At 38.6% G+C, this 22488-nt stretch overlaps 1 protein-coding gene across 4 annotated transcripts in view; it reads left to right on the top strand.

The window, feature by feature from the left end:
• Positions 1-22488, top strand: part of RAPGEF4 (Rap guanine nucleotide exchange factor 4) — a 231008-nt gene that overhangs the window by 151583 nt on the left and 56937 nt on the right. For all 4 annotated transcript variants that reach the window (XM_075180634.1, XM_075180633.1, XM_075180632.1 and 1 more), the window contains 9 exons: positions 3058-3179; positions 7915-8098; positions 12225-12309; positions 12436-12496; positions 15038-15114; positions 16743-16889; positions 17384-17499; positions 18446-18534; positions 19643-19721. In XM_075180634.1, coding sequence (XP_075036735.1) covers positions 3058-3179; positions 7915-8098; positions 12225-12309; positions 12436-12496; positions 15038-15114; positions 16743-16889; positions 17384-17499; positions 18446-18534; positions 19643-19721 — 960 coding nt within the window. The remainder of the gene's footprint in view (positions 1-3057; positions 3180-7914; positions 8099-12224; positions 12310-12435; positions 12497-15037; positions 15115-16742; positions 16890-17383; positions 17500-18445; positions 18535-19642; positions 19722-22488) is intronic.

Raw genomic sequence — 22488 nt, 5'->3', positions numbered from 1 at the left:
TTAAAGGGCCGGCAACATTGAGTTGTTTATTATTGCTCCCTCCGGCCGATCCCTAACACGGAGCCCTACCTCCTTGGAGTGCTAACACAAGGACGCAGTTTTCTGCACACAGATGAAAGTGCTGTATTCAAGCCACACTCAAAGCCACAAAAGGCTGCATGCTCTCTGAAGGCAGCAACCCCCCCTCCCCCCCTCTGTCAATCACCCACCTTGAGGACATCCAGATATGCATTACTATACACTTTTTTCATGAATACGTTAATTGCATAAGTAATTATGTAATTAATTAAATGTAAATGACTGCTCGTATCTAATCCCAAAACTCCTTTCCTGCTCTGAGATAGAAATGTAATTACCTAGGACACAATTTCCCTCCAAGATAAAACCAAATTGTTGCTAAAAGGTTTAAAAAGTATTGTTTGTTCTATACATGACGTTCTCTTCCAAATAAAACCTTGTTCACGGCCATATCCAGGTCAGTGTAGGATGGGGCATAAGGTGTATCCATCTCTTCAATTTGTAAATGCAAACAAGAAATAGCTGTTTCATAAAATAAATTGTATACTGGACTGTCACCTTACATTGCGTCTGGGTGTAACACACCACTGTAGTGCAGTCCTTTAACATGTACTCCAAACATATATGTTGTAGAGGGCACATAAACACCTATATTTACTTACATTTTAAGTACAGAAAGTTTTCTTTGTATCTATCAGCAAACTTTTATTAGAGTTTGTCTGTATCAATGTGACATAAGACCCTAAAGGTGCGTTTATAACTGAGTCTATAACCCAAATTATTGGTTGCCCCGAGCATTAATGGGGTATTTCTAGATATTTGGCTTGGGATAAAATATGGAACTCTTAGACGATCAAGCAATAAAAATGGAATTTTGTGTTTACTAATGAGACATTATACATTTGGATTTAAGCCACTATGTATTATCTCAGTTTCCCCATTTCCTTCCTCTGCTATTACAGACCCTATCTAGAGCTGACCAAGAGTTCTTCATCCTTTTTTCCAATCTGATTACCTGAAATGTTTCACATAATGCCTTCTGGAGTTAATTTGAAGATTAACATATTAAAATACATAAATACATTTCTAATATTTGAATCTGCATTTGGTAGCAAATGGCTGTCCTTCATTCAGTAATGATTTTTATGTAGAATATTTTTCACCACACATTTTATTGCCATTATTTTCTTACTCCTTTGATGATTTTTACCAGGGGAAAACATTATTACTGTCTCTTTTCTTAACTATTTGTATTTTCAATAACTATTTATCTATTTCCATTCCTCAACCATCTCTTTGTATCGTGATATCATCTATTGCCATCCGAGAACTTTTTGGTGAATTACTTGATATTCTCCTGCCTCACAGAATTTCCTCTCCTAGGGCCTGATTCATTAAGGATCTTAACTTAAGAAACTTCTTATTTCAGTCTCCTGGACAAAACCATGTTACAATGCAAGGGGTGCAAATTAGTATTCTGTTTTGCACATAAGTTAAATTCTGACTGTTTTTTTCATGTAGCACACAAATACTTGATAGCTTATTTGTACACTTAAATTTAAAGTTGATATTTGTGTGCTACATGAAAAAGCAGTCAGTATTTAACTTATGTGCAAAACAGAATACTAATTTGCAACCCTTGCATTGTAACATGGTTTTGTCCAGGAGACTGAAATAAGAAGTTTCTTAAGTTAAGATCCTTAATGAATCAGGCCCCTATTCTGCTTCTTTTTATGACAAATTTAATTTCTTATTCTTGTGAGTCCAGGTTTATTGATATTATTATTATTATCGTTTATTTGTTAGGCGCCACAAGGTATCCGCAGCGCCGTACATGGTACAAACAGTAGACTATACAGGGTAGAACAATACAGAACAATAAACACAAAGTACCAGAACTTCAGAAACTCCATGCAGGCAAATACTGTAAAGACGGAGTGGAAGAACAGGTGTGGAGAGAGGAGGGGAGAGGGGCCCTGCTCATTCGAGCTTACATCCTAAGGGAGGGTAGACAAAATCAAGCACAAGAGGGAGCCAGTGGAGCAAAGGGGAGAGTAAAAAGGAGCCAGGGGAGATATGATGTTTGGCCCTGATTTCTCTCTCTCCATTTCTTCCTCTTCCTTACAAAGCATAATCGTAATCTAAGTTCTGTTAATTTAATAATTTACCATTTCCACAGAATCTATAGATGATAACCATCATTCCTCTTTATACTTTATGCTTATCTTCCTATCCAGAATGCCAATTTCCTTCCTAAATATATTCTTAAAGACAGTAGGCCATGCATCCCCCAGCTCTGCCATTGTGAGATGAGTATCACATCTCAATAGAATTGAAAGAAGAGCTTGGGTAGGAGAAGTCAAACAATAGCATCTATACTAAATGGTGAGCTCTGTTAGCAGATTTACTAACACCATCACTAAACTAAGGTCATGTCTTATAACATGAATTTTTATGTACATTTATACCTTAATGTTTACATTATACAATGACAAAACCAAAATAAAATAGGATTATTGCACCTTTTAGATATTGGTGTTTAATTCATTTCATATTCCTCAAATGGCTCTAATTGTACCCGTAGATCTTAATTTCCACTTTGCCATATTCATTACCCCCCTTATCTGATAAAAACGACCTACTCTGAGCAACTCATTGAATCTATTCCGTTTTTTTCTTTGGTAATATTTAATGCGCCACGCGATTTTCAAGGCTAATTAAATAACTTAAATGAACTGCGGCTAGAGTTCTAAAAACTGGGATTTCATAACTTTCATCTGTCAGAGAATCATCCGCTATGTCTCCTGTCCTCCGTTTCTGAGATCTCTCTACAACATTCCGTGAATCCTTAATTCTAGCGTGTTATATGTAGATTATGATTAATCTAGGTGGTTGTAGGCATGTCCAATACATGTAAACACACAGCTTATTACAAAAAGAACAAAGAAAAAGCATTTAAGTGTTATATTACTAGGCAAGAAACTGTATAAATGTTTTATGAATGTTAGAAGTCTTGATCCATGTCTGTATCTTGGACAGGCAATGCTGTGTAGGAACGGAACTGGTTGACTGGCTGATGCAACAGAGCTCATGTGTTCATTCCCGGACACAAGCAGTGGGCATGTGGCAAGTTCTGCTGGAGGAGGGAGTCCTGAATCACGGTAATGTCAAACCGTCATGCTGTAGATAGAGCTGGAATATCAGATGATGGTCACACTTTTTACATGCATTTGTTTTTCTTAGTGACAGTACTTCAGTTGCTGTCATTTGTCAGGTATGTTGTGAATAACAGCAACAATTGTATCATAAAAATAGTCAGTGTGGTCTCTTTTGTTTCCATAGTTACAGATGTTGCTAAAGTCAGTTATTCACAACATTTGCGAAATGGCAGGTACAGAATGTTCTTGAGTGTTCAACTGCCAATTTTAGGCAATCTTTTTTTTTTTGCCTTTTAACTGCTCTACACAGACAGATCTATGTCCAGTTTGGCCACACTAATGAGTGATCAAATTAGACAAATCTGGTCCCTCATCTCCCAGGTCAAGTGATTGGATCACATGGGGTCCTATTAGTGTGGTCACCAAATAATTGCTCAGTCAGCTGTTGGATCAGGATTTATAAAAATATCAATTTGTCCCAGGTGCACTAAGTATTCAGCACCCCCCGGGATTCTTCAGAAATTATATCCACCCAAAATATGTAACTATTTTATACTCTAGGAGGTCCACCCCACAGACATACAGATATACATGGTCCTTAGAAAAGAGAAATGTGTTTTGTTGGGGTATACTAGGATGTTCAGTATAATAAAATATATTCAATCTTTATTTAATCTCATTAAAATATTCATAAATCCTGATTACTTGAAGAGTAGGTAAACATATTAAACATATATCGTGAACTGATGTTGTGTAATAAAATGAATTAAAATTTGAGTCAACAACTGCTACGCCTTGTTGTCTGTGTCTGTATTTTTTTAAATAAACATTTTTTGTTTTGTGTACCAATAATGGCTCCATATGGTTTATCCCCTACGATTTTGCTGTGATTTAATGACAGTTACACTTACATCCGCCTAATAAGAAACTAATACATAAGTGTCTATATTTAGTTTCTGTATGGGTTAACATAATAAAGAAACATTTGTAATGTCCCAAGGTAATTCAAATGAAGGGATCTAGGTTATCAATCAGTATGAACTCACCATCTATGAATAAAATATATCTATACAGTTGGCTTAGTAGCTACAATGTCATTAGAGTTAAGTTATTCTTTATACTTATTACATAAGGAAGATGCTGGATTTCCTATAGCGCCATTCTCCAGAATTTGCATCCATACACTCATTTAGTCAGATACTAGAAAATCATTTGTAAAGTCCCAATTTATTATATTATCGGGATACAGAGTATCACACAGTGTGACTTTATTCACTATAAGTAAAATATATCTATGTAGTTAACAGCTACTATATGCCCCCCTTACCTCTCTGTCTGTATGGATTACCCAGTATTGTTTTATTACTGTTTGTCTCCAATTGCAAAGCGCTACGGAATCTGCTGGTGCAATATAAATAAATGTTGATGATGATTAGGATACAATCTCGCATTCACACTTATTATGAGAGGAATATTAGTTATATTGTTGCACTTTTCACAGAGGCTGATACATGTCCATTTGTTTAGTGTGATAATGAGGAATCAGCTATAGTCTCCCTAATTTATTATAGTGGAGGGATATAAAATATCAGATTGTGCAAACTCCTTTCCTGTAAGTGAGTCTTATCCATTCAGTCAGACTGTCACTAGGATTGATTTCACATTCGTACTCATTATAAACAGAGTGCACTACAAGGACTGCATCCACTCATTGATTATCAATGAAGCAATAACACTGAGTTGCTGGATTGTGATTTCCATTCATACTCTATTGCCTCTATAAGTAGCGTTCCTCCTTCATTATTAAGTTCTATTTGGAGTCGAAATTCACATAATGTTATATATTGTCGACAAGGAGCCTACAGACAAACAAAGCAGTTTTTTTTTACTTACAGTGAATAAAATCACTCTGATACTATAATAAATTGGGATATTACAATTGATTTTCTAATATCAGACTAAAATAAGTGGATATAAACAGATTGTGGAGAATGGTGCTATATGATATCTAGCCCCCAACCCCCTAATGACATTGTAACTACTAAGCCAACTGTATAGATATATTTTATTCATAGAGGGTGAGTTCATACTGATTGGTATCCTAGATCCCTTCATTTGAATTACCTTGGGACATTACAAATATCTCGTTATCCCCTACAGAAACTAAATATAGAAATGCGTGTGCTAGTCTCCTATTAGGGGCTAGAGTGTAATTGTCATTAATTCACAGCAAATACTTAAGTGAAAAACCATATGGAGCCATTAACGGTACACAAAAATCGTGTTTATTCTAAATAGAAACAGACACAGACAACAACTCAGCTGCAGTTTTAATTCACTTTATTACACATTATTGCACATCATCAGTTTGCAATTTTTTTTATATATATACTTTGATGCTATACAAGTAATCAGAATGTATACATATTTTGAGACTAAATAAGGATTAAACATATTTTATTATACTGAACGTACCAGGATCAGGATCTCTATTCACTTGTCAATTTGTCCTTAAATTATTGACTGGTCTTCCAGAATGCTGTGCTTATATAGCTTTTATGTGTACCCCATGCCTTTTTAATTATTTAAAACACAAGTACAGCCAGTATATGATGTTAATTTGTAGTATATATAAAGGGTTGTATATTACTGAGTTGAAAAATATACCTGAATTACCTGCCTGTTGGGTTTCCACAGTGGGCATGAACACAGCAGATGTTCTCAATTTACACTGTGTAAACAGATGTACCTCCAGCGTCAGACCTAGAGTGACATTTATAAATAACCCATAGCTTTATAGACACGTTACATACACAAACAGGCACATAATTATATTGCTTGATAGCCCTTGGCGTTATATAAGCAAGAAGAGCTGTGAGTGTAATATTAATAGAATTAGCCTTATGAAAGTCCAAAAATGTAGTAGTTAATTGAAGCTGCACTTTCACATGTATGGCCTCCTCCGGGGGCTGACACACACATGATACATGCAAGGCACTATTTCAGAGCCCCAAAAATGAGCGCTAAGCCCATGATAATCTGATCAAAACCAATCAGTTTATTATTGAAGTTGACCATTGTCATCCTGTGTGTGGCTCCATCATAAACCTGAATGATCCAGCTGCTTAGACCCAAGTGTTCACCTCTTGTGTGGCCACCCACCAAATTGGACAGTAGTCAGCCTGTACGTGGCCACCTTGTTGTCATAAACTCATTTGTGTATCATATAGAAATATAAGGACATTAGGGGCCTAAGGTACAGTTGGACGGAATTTAGGCAAAAGTTTAGGCTTAAGTTACGTCATTTAAACTATTTAATTTTCTTAGTATGCAGAGCCACACATGTCTTAACGATCCCCCCCCCCCCCCTCTCCTGCTGCCTGCTGGGAACTGTAGTGCAAAATGTAAATAACATCACTCACATTGATTTTAAAATACATCTTGGCAAAATAAAAAAACCCTCATAAGACGCTGCAGTACTAGCTCCTGTAGGAGCCCCACTGCATTTCCTATGTTCTGAGGTCATGGTGTGGGAAATTTCCCACTAAGAGCTCGTTTGTAGGCAATGTTAACAGACAGAAACATACTCCTTTTTACTGCTCATGTGCAGTATTGAAAAGCCCATTTTGCACTTTCCTTTCAGACTTACGAGAAGGTGTAAGTGCTAGAATTGTGCAAGTCCGCATAGGCGCATATGTGTGCTCCCACGTTTTGGGCATGCACAATTTCACGCAAGACACTCTGTGCACACTGGCATACATTCCACTCTGTATCACCCCAATATCCACCCCATTACACCTGAACTATGAAAACTAGACATCTAGAATACTTATTTCGGGGTTTGTGAGTCTACAGTCCACCGTAGACCCCGGGTTTCATTTAAAAGAACACTGTTATAGATTTATTATAAGGATAAACATGCAATCTTCCTCTTTGTTACTTTTCCCTGTAAGATCTGTAAATGATAATGTTAAAACTGAACTAAAAAATAACAATTATGTTGGGTTACATTGAACAGCAAATTCTCATTACAGTCCATCAGGGTAGAGTTTTCATTAGATTATGCTATTTACTGCTCTATTTACAGATTGCTCATTTTAGATGCATTATTGCTCAGTGCTTCAGTGCTCTCCAAATGTATTATATGATTACACTTTGCCCTCTGCTGGCTGTATTGGATATACAATGTAAATGCTTTACACACCATTGTCACTCTTGCTTTAACTGTGTGTGTGTGTGTGTGTGTGTGTGTGTGGTGTGTGTGTGTGTGTGTGTGGTGTGTGTGTGTATGTGTGTGTGTGTGTGTGTGTGTGTGTTTTCTGCACCTTACAGTAATAATATTTATGTACAAGCTAGGACTTTTTTGGCTTATTCTTCTTTTACTCAATGCATTTAAAATGTACATAATTTATTAACAGAAAATTCAAATCGTAACTTAAAAATATTAACACATTATAGCTAGATCTGATACTTGGGGCTAGATTTACTAAACTGCGGGTTTGAAAAAGTGGAGATGTTGCCTATAGCAACCAATCAGATTCTAGCTGTCATTTATTTAGTGCAGTCTACAAAATGACAGCTAGAATCTGATTGGTTGCCATAGGCAACATCTCCACTTTTTCAAACCCGCAGCTTAGTAAATATACCCCCTGATCTTAATAACATTTATAATAACCTTTGTACAATGATATATATTCATTGTAGTCTTGTTTACTCTTTACCTGTTATTACCTCTCAGTTGACCAAGAATACTACTTTCAAGATAAATACCTGTTTTATCGATTCCTGGACGACGAACATGAAGATTTGCCTCTGCCAACAGATGAGGAGAAAAGGGAAAGTGATGAGGACCTTCAGGATACCTTCCTGCTCCTGTCCCAGATAGGACCTGATGCGCACATGAGAATGATACTCAGAAAACCGTAATTTACTTTTCTTTTTCACTATAATGTATTGTATAGCCTGTGATTGAGCTGGTGAAATTCTATTCTGAAATGTATACATTTATAGACAGTGATTGCATCATCAGGTCTCAACATAAATAGGACAATAATTCCTTTTTCCTATATAAATCTGAAAGGCAAATATATAAGAACTCTTCCTAAAATATTTTTCTTTCTACAAATCAGCCATCTCTGCCCTGTGTCATATCTGTAGGGTTCCTGTGTCCTGGACCCAGGTAACTAATATCTGTAGGGTTCTTGTGTCCTGGACCCAGTTTACTAATATCTGTAGGGTTCCTGTGTCCTGGGCCCAGGTAACTAATATCTGTAGGGTTCCTGTGTCCTGGACCCAGTTTACTAATATCTGTAGGGTTCCTGTGTCCTGGGCCCAGGTAACTAATATCTGTAGGGTTCCTGTGTCCTGGGCCCAGGTAACTAATATCTGTAGGGTTCTTGTGTCCTGGACCCAGGTAACTAATATCTGTAGGGTTCCTGTGTCCTGGGCCCAGGTAACTAATATCTGTAGGGTTCTTGTGTCCTGGACCCAGTTTACTAATATCTGTAGGGTTCCTGTGTCCTGGACCCAGGTAACTAATATCTGTAGGGTTCCTGTGTCCTGGACCCAGGTAACTAATATCTGTAGGGTTCCTGTGTCCTGGACCCAGTTTACTAATATGTGTGGGGTTTCTGTGTCCTGGACCCAGGTAACTAATATCTGTAGGGTTCCTGTGTCCTGGACCCAGTTTACTAATATCTGTAGGTTTCCTGTGTCCTGGGCCCAGGTAACTAATATCTGTAGGGTTCCTGTGTCCTGGACCAAGTTTACTAATATCTGTAGGGTTCTTGTGTCCAGGACCCAGTTTACTAATATCTGTAGGGTTCTTGTGTCCAGGACCCAGTTTACTAATATCTGTAGGGTTCTTGTGTCCAGGACCCAGTTTACTAATATCTGTAGGGTTCCTGTGTCCTGGACCCAGTTTACTAATATGTGTAGGGTTCCTGTGTCCTGGGCCCAGTTTACTAATATCTGTAGGGTTCCAGAGTCCTGGACCCAGTTTACCAATATCTGAAGGGTTCCTGTGTCCTGGACCCAGTTTACTAATATCTGTAGGGTTCTTGTGTCCTGGACCCAGTTTACTAATATCTGTAGGGTTCCTGTGTCCTGGGCCCAGGTAACTAATATCTGTAGGGTTCCTGTGTCCTGGACCCAGTTTACTAATATCTGTAGGGTTCCTGTGTCCTGGGCCCAGGTAACTAATATCTGTAGGGTTCCTGTGTCCTGGGCCCAGGTAACTAATATCTGTAGGGTTCTTGTGTCCTGGACCCAGGTAACTAATATCTGTAGGGTTCCTGTGTCCTGGGCCCAGGTAACTAATATCTGTAGGGTTCTTGTGTCCTGGACCCAGTTTACTAATATCTGTAGGGTTCCTGTGTCCTGGACCCAGGTAACTAATATCTGTAGGGTTCCTGTGTCCTGGACCCAGGTAACTAATATCTGTAGGGTTCCTGTGTCCTGGACCCAGTTTACTAATATGTGTGGGGTTTCTGTGTCCTGGACCCAGGTAACTAATATCTGTAGGGTTCCTGTGTCCTGGACCCAGTTTACTAATATCTGTAGGTTTCCTGTGTCCTGGGCCCAGGTAACTAATATCTGTAGGGTTCTTGTGTCCAGGACCCAGTTTACTAATATCTGTAGGGTTCTTGTGTCCAGGACCCAGTTTACTAATATCTGTAGGGTTCCTGTGTCCTGGACCCAGTTTACTAATATGTGTAGGGTTCCTGTGTCCTGGGCCCAGTTTACTAATATCTGTAGGGTTCTTGTGTCCAGGACCCAGTTTACCAATATCTGAAGGGTTCCTGTGTCCTGGACCCAGTTTACTAATATCTGTAGGGTTCTTGTGTCCTGGACCCAGTTTACTAATATCTGTAGGGTTCCTGTGTCCTGGACCAAGTTTACTAATATCTGTAGAGTTCCTGTGTCCTGGAGTGTCCTGGGCCCAGTTTACTAATATGTGTAGGGTTCCTGTGTCCTGGGCCCAGTTTACTAATATCTGTAGGGTTCCAGTGTCCTGGACCCAGTTTACCAATATCTGAAGGGTTCCTGTGTCCTGGGCCCAGTTTACTAATATCTGTAGGGTTCTTGTGTCCTGGACCCAGTTTACTAATATCTGTAGGGGTCCTGTGTCCAGGACCCAGTTTACTAATATCTGTAGGGTTCCTGTGTCCTGGACCCAGTTTACTAATATCTGTAGGGTTCCTGTGTCCTGGACCCAGTTTACTAATATGTGTAGGGTTCCTGTGTCCTGGACCCAGTTTACTAATATGTGTAGGGTTCCTGTGTCCTGGACCTAGTTTATTAATATCTGTAAGGTTCATGTGTCCTGAACCCAGTTTACTAATATCTGAAGGGGTCTTGTGTCGTGGACCCAGTTTACTAATATCTCTAGGGTTCCTGTGTCCTGGACCCAGTTTACTAATATCTGTAGGGTTCCTGTTTCCTGGACCAAGTTTACTAATATCTGTAGGGTTCCTGTTTCCTGGGCCCAGTTTACTAATATCTGTAGGGTTCCTGTGTCCTGGACCCAGTTTACTAATATCTGTAGGGTTCCTGTGTCCTGGACCCAGTTTACTAATATGTGTAGGGTTCCTGTGTCCTGGACCCAGTTTACTAATATGTGTAGGGTTCCTGTGTCCTGGACCTAGTTTATTAATATCTGTAAGGTTCATGTGTCCTGAACCCAGTTTACTAATATCTGAAGGGGTCTTGTGTCGTGGACCCAGTTTACTAATATCTCTAGGGTTCCTGTGTCCTGGACCCAGTTTACTAATATCTGTAGGGTTCCTGTTTCCTGGACCAAGTTTACTAATATCTGTAGGGTTCCTGTTTCCTGGGCCCAGTTTACTAATATCTGTAGGGTTCCTGTGTCCTGGACCCAGTTTACTAATATCTGTAGGGTTCCTGTGTCCTGGACCCAGTTTACTAATATGTGTAGGGTTCCTGTGTCCTGGACCCAGTTTACTAATATGTGTAGGGTCCCTGTGTCCTGGACCCAGTTTACTAATATCTGTAAGGTTCCTGTGTCCTGGACCCAGTTTACTAATATCTGAAGGGTTCTTGTGTCCTGGACCCAGTTTACTAATATCTGTAGGGTTCCTGTGTCCTAGACCCAGTTTACTAATATCTGAAGGGTTCTTGTGTCCTGGACCCAGTTTACTAATATATGAAGGGTTCTTGTGTCCTGGACCCAGTTTACTAATATCTGAAGGGTTCCTGTGTCCTGGACCCAGTTTACTAATATCTGTAGGGTTCCTGTGTCCTGGACCCAGTTTACTAATATCTGTAGGGTTCTTGTGTCCTGGACCCAGTTTACTCACCTCTGCATCTGCCTCAGTTTTTGACACCTTAGAGAACCTTGAATGAATATATTGATCAGTGTTTATATAATACTGATTTGACAGACTTCCTCTGTAAATCTTCATAAGGCATCTCCCAGCTATTGGACTACCGTGTCTTTTACTTTGCTGTTGGAACTCTATAATAGGATCAATCATCTTTTTTTCCCCCATTTTCCTTTATGTGTGTGACAGTTAAACAAGTGACCCGTATTATTTTTACATTTTTGACAGGTCCCTTCTAATGTAATTAATTTACCTGATATGTATCCCCTCAGATGTATTGTATATGTTTTACTAACACATTCTTTATTTTGAGTTCAAAGTTTCACTTCTCCAATCTGTCTGAGTTATACATTGGGTTGGGAACATCTGCTATTCACTATATCTGTTTCCTGCTCTTTTTCATTACTCTAAACTATTAAAAAGTTTATCCGACAGCTCAGTCTAAAGCTTGATCACTACTTGAAAAGATGGTTTCACGGGATGTCTTGGTAGAAGATGACACGTGATTGATTCCCAATCAGATGGCACCTTACCCGCAAGACAGCTCGCTCCCTTTCAAATAAGTTTTAGACTTGGTTAAGTTCTTTATTTTTTTTAATTAACCTGTTATATTTGTTACAGTTTCTACAATTAATGTGCATATTGGCTATAACTCTTAAATGTTATGTTAAAACTAGGATAAAATATATGTGTTTCTCCTGCTTAGACCTGGTCAGCGGAACGCAGATGACCTAGAAATTATTTTTGAAGAACTTATTCACATTAAAGCCTTATCTCACCTCTCAACCACAGTAAGTCACATTACATTTGTTTTTTGCTTTGTATTTACTGTGCTGTTGTATTTTTTTTTCAGTTTGTTTTTTAGTGTAGTCTTTTGACGGGCATAGTGTTGTAACTCGTTGTATTCTTTCATAAAGGTTAAAAGGGAGCTGGCTGGATTTTTAATCTTTGAATCTCATCCTAAAGCTGGAACAGTGTGTAAGTACAGCTCTATAATGCTACTAAAATCTGAAACAAAATACAGGTTCTTTATATGTTATAATGTTACTACTATTATTATTGTTATCATTGTTTTGTCAGGCGGCACAGTGCAGACAGACAGTGCAGACAGTCGGGAAAACAGATCAATCATAAAACGGACGTACAAAGTAGACAAAATAGGTGCAGACGTGAAAACAAAGGGAAGGGAGGGCCCTGCTCATGAGAGTTTACTATCTAGTGGTTTGGCTATAACTAGGAATTGTCACAAATTGTAGGATGAACCATATACGTATATACACGGCTTGTATCATAGCTATAATTACACAAGGGGGTGCAGAACCATATCTACATAACTTAGATCCAGTTACCAGAAATGAAGTTGAAATATATACAACATATATACAAATATATACAACAATGTGAAAGGAACCGCCACTGTAATATTCTATATGAAATTTAAAGGGAAGAAGAGAACAATCATCATCATCACCATTTATTTATATAGCGCCACTAATTCCGCAGCGCTGTACAGAGAACTCACTCACATCAGTCCCTGCCCCATTGGAGCTTACAGTCTAAATTCCCTAACACAAATACTTTAGGGTCAATTTAATAGCAGCCAATTAAACTATCAGTATGTTTTTGGAGTGTGGGAGGAAACCGGAACACCCGGAGGAAACCCACGCAAACACGGGCAGAACATACAAACTCCTCACAGATATGAACTATAGTGCAAGATGACATTTGAGTAATTAAAGGAAAATGCCACTGTCATGGAGTTTTGTTTTTTCTTCAGTAATTATTTGCAAAAGAGGTTATAAGAGTGCAGTTTGTACATATAATACTTATCTCATATATAATGCTTATCTCATATATAACCATGCCGTAATGTGCACCTGTCCTAGAGATCCTGCCATCTTCGTCGACCGGATACCTCCAGCCCCCCTGTGCCATCAGCTGGCTCTAGACAGAGGAGTCACTAAGACTCTGAAGATGGCAGGAGCTTCAAGAGAATTAAGTGCTGAATACACTCCCCTAGAGAGTCTATATAGAAGAAACAGTTAAAGATTTTTACAAAATCTCCACAAAGGTAAAGTTGGCGTATAGAGGTTATTTACCAACCAGAACAAGCGTAGATCTGCAATTCGCTTACTTGCCCGCCTAGTGCATTTCAAGGAACATGTCCACTAAACTGTCCTTGAAACTGCCCCCAGAAAATCAGTCTTCTCCTAGCAAAGCACCATCTACAAACACTTTAGTATTACCCGCTTTATTCTTCTAAAAAGTTCAGTTTTTCTCCTAAAAAAAAATTATCGTTTTAGCCTAATTTATTATTTGAATTTATAATGAGAGTGAGGGTACATGGGGACTGTCATTTTCACATGTGTTCATTTTATTTCTTTTTAAATATTTTAATTACATTTAATGTTGATGCATATAAGCTGGAAAGACATGGTGTAACCTCAGGTCAGTCGTTGTGTGCGTCGTTGCAGGACATTAGTGAAAGTTGCCCTATGTAAATAATGGACCCCAAACATTATAATTAACAAAAGCAACAAATTCGAATGTGTCATACATTATAAGTATATTTTAACAGTAATAGTTAAAGCAATCTATATAGTCTTGAAATGGAATAAAATAAATATAGCAATTGTCAATCTTTCTTTAGAGAATTTTGATGCTACTGTATAACTCTAGATGGATAATCATTCCAGGGTGATCAGAGGAGATACTTCCATTTGCTCTCTTCTTCTTCACATTTATTGAGGGCTTGTATGACTAAAACAAGCTTGTCATGGTGTCACAATAGCACTTGCTCACATAATTCCTAGCATGCACCATACAAAGATGTTCTGGAAATAGTGGTCATAGAGGGTGACTATACACATATATAGGTCACATTTACACTTGACAGGTAACAGATGGTCTCTTCTAGTCCATACTATATGTAGATCCTCAGATTCAAATCAAGTACCAATGTTAAAAACAAACTAAGGAGTTGTCAACAACTGCTACTTAGCTAGACCTTCCATGTAGACCAGGCCTGTCCAACCTGCCGCCCTCCAGGTGTTGTGAAACTACCAGCCCCAGCATGCTTTGCTGGTTGATAGCTGGAAGGGCATTCTGGGACTTGTAGTTTCACAAGATCTGGAGGGCCGCAGGTTGGACAGGCCTGATGTAGACCATAAGGGGATGTGCCACCATCGTAGTCCACTGATTCTGACAGCAAGGTGATGACACCGCAGTCAAATGTCTGATCTTTAACGATTTTAAGTTGTTTAAGCAGTTAAGATTGGGTTTGTGCAGTGAACCTGATTAGAAGGGCTATCTTTGTCCTAGGAGAAATATACCCTTTTACCGCTCTTATTTCTTCTTGTGTGACCTTACTCTCATGTTCTTTCTCACCTGGGCAGTGCTCAGCACAGATCTTGGGATTTGTAACAGTACAAGAGCTGCAGGTTGACAAAGTTTTCGTCATTTATTGTGCCTACATAGATGGCAAGACGAACATTTAATTGATGTGATTCTTGTTTGCAGTGTTTAACCAAGGAGAAGAAGGGACTTCCTGGTACATTATCTTAAAAGGATCAGTCAACGTGGTCATCTATGGCAAGGTATTTCTTCTTTTAAATAGATTTGAAAATGTAAAATACAGTCTCTTTAAACCTTATGATTCATCTTCCAATGTAAGTCCCGTTGTGTGCTGTGTCTTTTGTGAAATTGCTCTGCGCATGCTTAGAAAAGGACCTTACGTCAGTCCACGCAATTGCATCCAAATCATATTCAAACGCATTTGACACTTCTGACTGCCTACGGCTTAAAGAGACGCATGGTGGCAGGAAGGGGCAGATGCACATAGGCACTGTACAGTAAGGCATACTGAGGTTGAGCATTCGTATATTCATCCGATTCAAGCTCTGGGCATCTTGGAGGTATGTAGTTTTAAGCCGTAACACTTGCACCAGTTACAAGCCATGTGCAAGAGTTGTTAATTTATTTCCATGCGTTCTGATAGGACTTGATATTGCACATATACATTGTGCGTATCCTACAGGGTGTTCTGTCTGTCTCAATATGACAAGTAACCTATAGCCAGAGCATACTTATACTCATACTTATACCCTGATTCAGATTATACATTTTTTGAGATCTGCTTGTACTTGAGTTTGGCCGCACGTACATGTAAGTTATGTTCGTTTTATTAACGCAAGTTGCGTTCACATTGCATTGGAAGATGAATCCGACCCTATGTGCCAAGTGCTTACACATAAGCAGATGACAATGTAAATCTAATGTATCTTTTTGTGGTCTGTACCACCCATTAATGGCAAGTGCAGTTCAGCTCTCTATGTTGAAACTGGGAACAGATACAAAGCATTGAGAATATATGTGTCTCTTAGTCTTAGCTCAGGAGTATATGCTGTACACTATCAATGACAACCACTAATACACGCTGAGATTTAACAACAGCATGACAATAATGCTGCTCTACTGGGAGCATTATCCCAGTTTCTATTACGTGAGCTGCTTTAAGAGATCAGTGGGTTTGAGGTAAGGATCCTTATTCCTTTACAAAAGTAGTGGTGACTTACTATCTATGTTCCAGAATGATATTGCATGAACATTTTCAGGATAGCAATAAAAGTCAGGAATTTAATCTCATATAGAGGAGACATTCTCCTTTGAAACATGCAGTATCTTGTCTTCTTCACTATAACTGATTGTTTCTTTAAGGAGTCTCCTACCCAGAATGGAAGCCTGTTGGGACACCCCCTTTCCTGTTGGCAGTGCCCCTTCCACCCTTCTTTAAAACAGCCCTGTATGCAACACCAGTTTTTGCACTTTACATTTGTTAAAAAACAAACTGATTTGGGTCCAAGATATCCAATTTTTGTGTTAAAGTCACGAATCTGCAACATATAATGGAAATATCCAGACTATATAGATTTGTTGAGACACTCAGAGACATTAACAAGGCAGCCCCTACCACTGACAGCTGAGCTGACATGTAAATCGGATGAGATAACTATTTCTGACCCTTGTATTAATTTTAGTACAAATAACGTTTCAAACAATTGTTTCCATTCTCCGCATACAGTTCTCTGATAACTCTTGAATTTTTTTATTTGCTCAAATATTCTATATTAAACATTTTTTATCAATACATTTTAAAAATGAGGGATTTATTTTCTTCTTATAATACTTACCTGTTATAACTGTGTTTTGTAATCCTGTATCACAGGGTGTGGTGTGCACCTTACATGAAGGAGATGACTTCGGCAAGTTAGCTCTAGTAAACGATGCACCTCGGGCAGCATCAATCGTCCTACGAGAGGACAACTGTCACTTCCTGCGGGTGGACAAAGAGGATTTCAACCGAATCCTGCGTGTAAGTATTTGCCGGTCAACATATACCTAAGATACATGTTTCACATAGGATACATGGTGTATGTTGTATTGCAGATCATCTATAAATAGTGTGGCACCGTGTATAGGTGTATTAGTAGTACTAGTGGCAGTAATAATCCAAGTATTACCAGCTGACATATTGACATATGATTGCTATGAATGTCATTTAAAAGGGAAGTAATGTAACATACGTATGTAAGGACTTACCTTTATAATTTGTCATGTAAGCTGCAAGAATAACATTCGATCTCCAGTGTATTTTCCATGCCATCTGTTGCACAAATAAGAGCTTTAAAATTTGCGTGTCTGGAGACAGTGTTTTTGTTTTCTTAACTAATATTCATGACATTTCAGCCAGTGAATTCACTAGGAACCAGTAACGTCAATAAGGCACTACTTGGAGAAGCACTGACACCTACAGTATTGATAAGCTGCCTTAACAGTCAAAATTCATATTATTTGTGTTTCCTTCAGGACGTTGAAGCAAATACAGTGAGGCTGAAGGAACACGATCAAGATGTCTTGGTGTTGGAGAAGATTCCATCTGGAACTCAAGTTTCAGCTCAAGGAAATACTCAGTCACCATATAAGTATGTTACATTCTGTGATTCACTGACAGTTGTGGCTTCTCAACTTACAGTTAGTCAGCTCATGCATCATCTTTCTTCACATAATATCCATTCTCTCTTTTAATCCCATCGGTTCATTACTTCTGCCGTCTGATACGTTTTTTTCTATTTTGGCTGATGGTCACTTTGATACAATATATGTGTCGATCTTAGGCAAATTTCGATAAAATAATAAACGATCTGGTTATTTATAATGTTTGCATTACCTTTTCTACAAGTATTTGCCCTTTACATGTGTGAGCAAATTGGCCACAGATCCAGCCATCTGTGGTTATACTGATAGACTGGATTAAAGCGTATGTTTTACCAGCTTTACTTTAATTTGAAACCATATGTAAATTGTACAGTTCACTGGGTGAAAACATGAACTCGCCAACCTTCGTACACCAAGGAGTAAATTTATCAAGGTGCGATTTTGCAAATCCAGCAGTTTTCTGGGGAGAGTTATCACTTGCGATTTGCCGAGATTTTAAAACGCTGAAAAAAATCGGACCTTGATACAGTTACCCCCAAGTGTACTTTGTGTGTAGCGCTTCCAAAATGTGTAGGGTGCTAAGGAATTAAGTCAGGTTAGTGTTGAATTGTGTTCTTATTGTTTGCAATTTTGACACTATCACCATTGTATATTTGTAATTAAGTGGTTAAGCATTAGAATCTATCTGCCCATCATCTATAGAAAACATTTGTAGACTTCCACACAAAGCCAACACTAAAATGGTCAAAAGCAATATTGTGACATTACACTTAATAGTAAATGGCTTTATTTTTATACTTTGCATACTAGATTTAATTTGATGCTTTTAAATCTATACATATACAGCATTACGTAAATAGCTGTCTGTTTTACAGAAGATATATTTTTAATTATATGTATTTCGAAATGTCTGTTCTCTTTTTTGCTTCGTAGATACACTGTGATGTCCGGAAATCCAGAGAAAATTCTAGAACACTTTTTAGAAACAATGCGGCTCGAGCCAAGCTTGAATGAAGCAATGGGTAGAAAAGAATTTTGTGGTCTATTACATTGTAATATTTACATTTCCATCATCATCTTTATATGTTTCAATGCAATATTTCATGTGTTATTTGTTTCTTTCATGATTGTTACCAAATCTCCTCCCTTCCTTATACGGAGGTAGTCTTAATAATAATTCAAAGAAATCCGACACTGCATACCCAGACAGGGGCACACCGATGGTGTGTTCCCCAACAGCCTCTTGACAGCGACTGCTTGTAATACACATTTGAAAGGATTTCGATGAATGAACATGACGGCCGCCTACAAAGATGTCTATTTCAAGAGCGACTATATTAATGGTGGTGTTAACGTGTTAATTTAAGTAGGTGCCGTCTCTACAATGTGCTTTAAAAAGGCTTGTACAAGGCGAAACGTAAAACCAATAGTTACATGCGGGTTTATTTAACGCTAGAATGAACAACATTTATCGTGGTTCTGTTTCTCATGTATTTTGATATATTGTCATTACATGTGATTGCCCTTGTTCTTTACGAATGTATTTCTGCAATTGTATTCAATAAAAAGATATTGTAAAAAAAAAAGGCTTGTACATTGTGGAGCCGGCGCCACCTTTAATTAACACATTAACACCAACATTAATACAGTCGCTCTTGAAATAGACGTCATTGTAAGCGGCCGTCATGTTCATTCATCGGAATCCTTTTAAGTGTGTATTACAAGCAGTCGCTGCTAATAGGCTTTCGGGGAACACACCATCGGTGTGCTCCTGTCTGGGTATGCAGTGTCGGATTTCTTTGAATCGGATTAAGGTACCCAACCCTCATTATAATAGTACTTTGCCTGGACCCAGCCATTGGCTATACTTACCGGAATCCTAACATTCCTTTATAGCCAGGCCCACTCCTCCAAACATCAGCTGGCTCTCCTGCTAGAGAAGTACAGATGGTGACCAGTGGAGGTTCCGGCTATGTGCCAGGACCATCCAATAAATGGTGATGTCTCATAGATAAGACCACTACTAAAGTATTATTATATGTAACAGAGGGAATTTGGTAAAACATCTAATGTAAACGTATTACTTATTAGTGATTCTCATTGATATATATTTTTGTTATTTATTTTTAGATTCTGCTTTAGACGACTTTATACTGATGCACTGTGTTTTCATGCCAAACTCTCAGCTCTGCCCAGCCTTGATGTCCCAATATCCTTTTTCAAAACAAGCAACATCAGTTTAGCTTGATCGTTTGTAATGTGTTGTATTCTATGTACCTTACTTTCACTTTCAAGGGGCTTATTCTATATCTGATTGATTCAGTCTTACACAGTGCTTTGTAATCCATGACAATCAGATGTAGAGCAGGAAAGGACAGCGCTGGATGCAGGCTTGTATTGGGAGCAGCTAGTGGGGAATCAGTGTGATAATGCAATGTGGAAGGCAGTGGAGAGCAAGTCAGAAATGATCATAGTGGGGTTGGTTCAGGATTATTTTATGTTTATAGCTAATTGTGTCAGCATCTCTCTGTGAATGTATATGCCATATAAAGCCTTGATGCCCGGCTGACAGAGGTACCTCATTAGCATCCTTAAGTTGTATAAACTAAGCTCCTATCTGGTTACCTGAAAAGACTGCTGCTGCAGGCTATCCAGCAAAGAACTCGCATGTCTGTTTTCTAGGCAACGGTGAACCTAGAGACCCTGTGGCTATGTGTCAAAATCTGATCTAGGGCCCCCAAGTGATGTGAAGGCACCAGCGCAGCCTGCTTTGTTGGTGTTGGAGGTTGTCCAGTTCTGAATTCTAAACGGAATGCTATGCGGCGATGTCACCACACAGGCCTCCCAATGTAAGAAGCTTGTTCTAGCTCCTAAACAGGCTGGTGTTTATGTGTTCACGATAAGAGGGAAAGAACCAAGCAGCTCTTAGCCGGCATAGTGTACTGAGGTGAGGTGACATTGGTGCTACCGGGCATTGGGTGGTTGCTCTCACTGCTCCTCCTGTCACTATGCCACTACTGGTATGCTCACAGACACTAGGCCGAGCAGGGCAGGCCGGGTTGTGTGCAACGCCCAATGGGCCAAACTTCACACACTGTATTTTAATACCAGCTAGACCAATCTCTCTCCTGAGTAAGGGTAGTTCAATACTGGTACATTGTACCTTGGCTTATATTAGCTACAGGAACCTGGCATTTATTTCACAGCTTTATGTCAAGCTAGTAATAATACTGCTTTATGAACGCTGTAGGTTGATAGACACAGGGACAGAAAGAATCAAAGTGTGCTGCCATAATGCACGTGATTGGTCTCTCGGTGATACATCACAGTCAGATTGTCCAATCAGGTTTGGCCAGCATATCTAGTACCCTGCTTCTGATAAGCCTGGACACAACCAGTGGCTGCTTCAGAAAATCCTAACGATTAATCTCAATGTAGACACTAAGGGGTAAATGTATCAAGCTGAGAGTTTTCCGGCGGGTTTGAAAAGTGGAAATGTTGCCTATAGCAACCAACCAGATTCTAGCTGTCATTTTGTAGAATGTACTAAGTAAATGATAACTAGAATCTGATTGGTTTTTCAAACCCGCCGGAAAACTCTCAGCTTGATACATTTATCCCTAATACTCTTTCAGAGGAGACCCTACACACTACACTGCCTGCGTGTGCCAGCTACACGCTCAGTGATATTCCTAAAAAGTGGTCATTGGCAGGATGGACACATGACACATTTATTTCTTTTGATGTCATAAAAACATAAAAATAATATGGTTATATTATAGAATATTGTGTGTTTAAAAGTTATACATGTTTTGGTGGCACATTAAATATAGTAATTTATTACAACAATTTCTGATAATGTCTATGCGAAACCTAATGTTTAGGACATGTAAGTAATGACGACTATATTTACTAAAGTGTGAGACGTATGCCTTTTGCCTGAAGTGGAGTTGTAGGTAAAGCATAGGTAAAACATAGTAAAAGTAGAGCAGTCACAGGGAACATTGTTCCATACAACAAGTGTCCTCGCATGTTACGTTTTTCATTTATCTGACTATTTCACACTTACATTGAGGAAGAACAATGGGATACATTTAATTATATTTTCTAGCTTTTTGAGATATAAAGGTTATGCTGTGTTGCAAATTGCAGCTCTCCGACACCTCCATGTAAAAAATCCTGAGCACCGAGCCCAGGCCAAATACTGGCAGACCACACACGATCCACGACCCACCAGTTGAACATCAGAGATCAATAAGCTTCCTATATAATAATTCCTTGAAATAGTGCTATGCGAACATGTAGTTTAGTTGTAACCATCACTGCATTATTTAATTTGCTACATACAAGAATGTACATGTTGTCATATTTATCTGCTGTTACTGCACATCACACTCTGAATCTGTCATTGGGGAATGACTTTGTGCTAGGGCTATAATGCTGTATAAGGTTAGACATGCTCAGGGGATAAATCTTATTTCCTTCATTCAACAAACTATCAACTACAATAATCATCAGGAAGTTTGATCTTGTCTATTAGTGGAGAAAGTGCACTTTCCAAAAGGACAACAGCAATTTATATTGTTATTTAAATACAGAACACATTATTCTTCAGATATTTGTTTTATTTAAATGTTTCTTTTAGGGCGTTTCTGATAATCTGTCCCGCAATATAAATATCATTGTCAGAGCCTGCTGAGTTACACATTACTGTATTTAGCTGCGTGAATACACAGAATGTTCAGGCCAGATTGTATCTGCAGAGCTGACAATATAATTGCGGTGCCTGGAAATTACTATTTTGCGTTTAGTATTTCTTATGTAATTATTTATGCATATAATTGCTACTTTTCAGTAGTAGTTTATGAATGTGTTTTACTAACTTTTATAACTTTTCCAGAGGACAGTAAGTAATGTCTATACAACAGGGGTGGATGTGTGGAAATATCATGTAATCTTAAGTAAAACAGAGCTGT

The sequence above is a fragment of the Mixophyes fleayi genome, chromosome 7, assembly GCF_038048845.1.
Source record: "Mixophyes fleayi isolate aMixFle1 chromosome 7, aMixFle1.hap1, whole genome shotgun sequence".
Classification (NCBI taxonomy): Eukaryota; Metazoa; Chordata; class Amphibia; order Anura; family Limnodynastidae; genus Mixophyes; species Mixophyes fleayi.
This window is presented reverse-complemented; position numbering and strand designations above follow the sequence as displayed.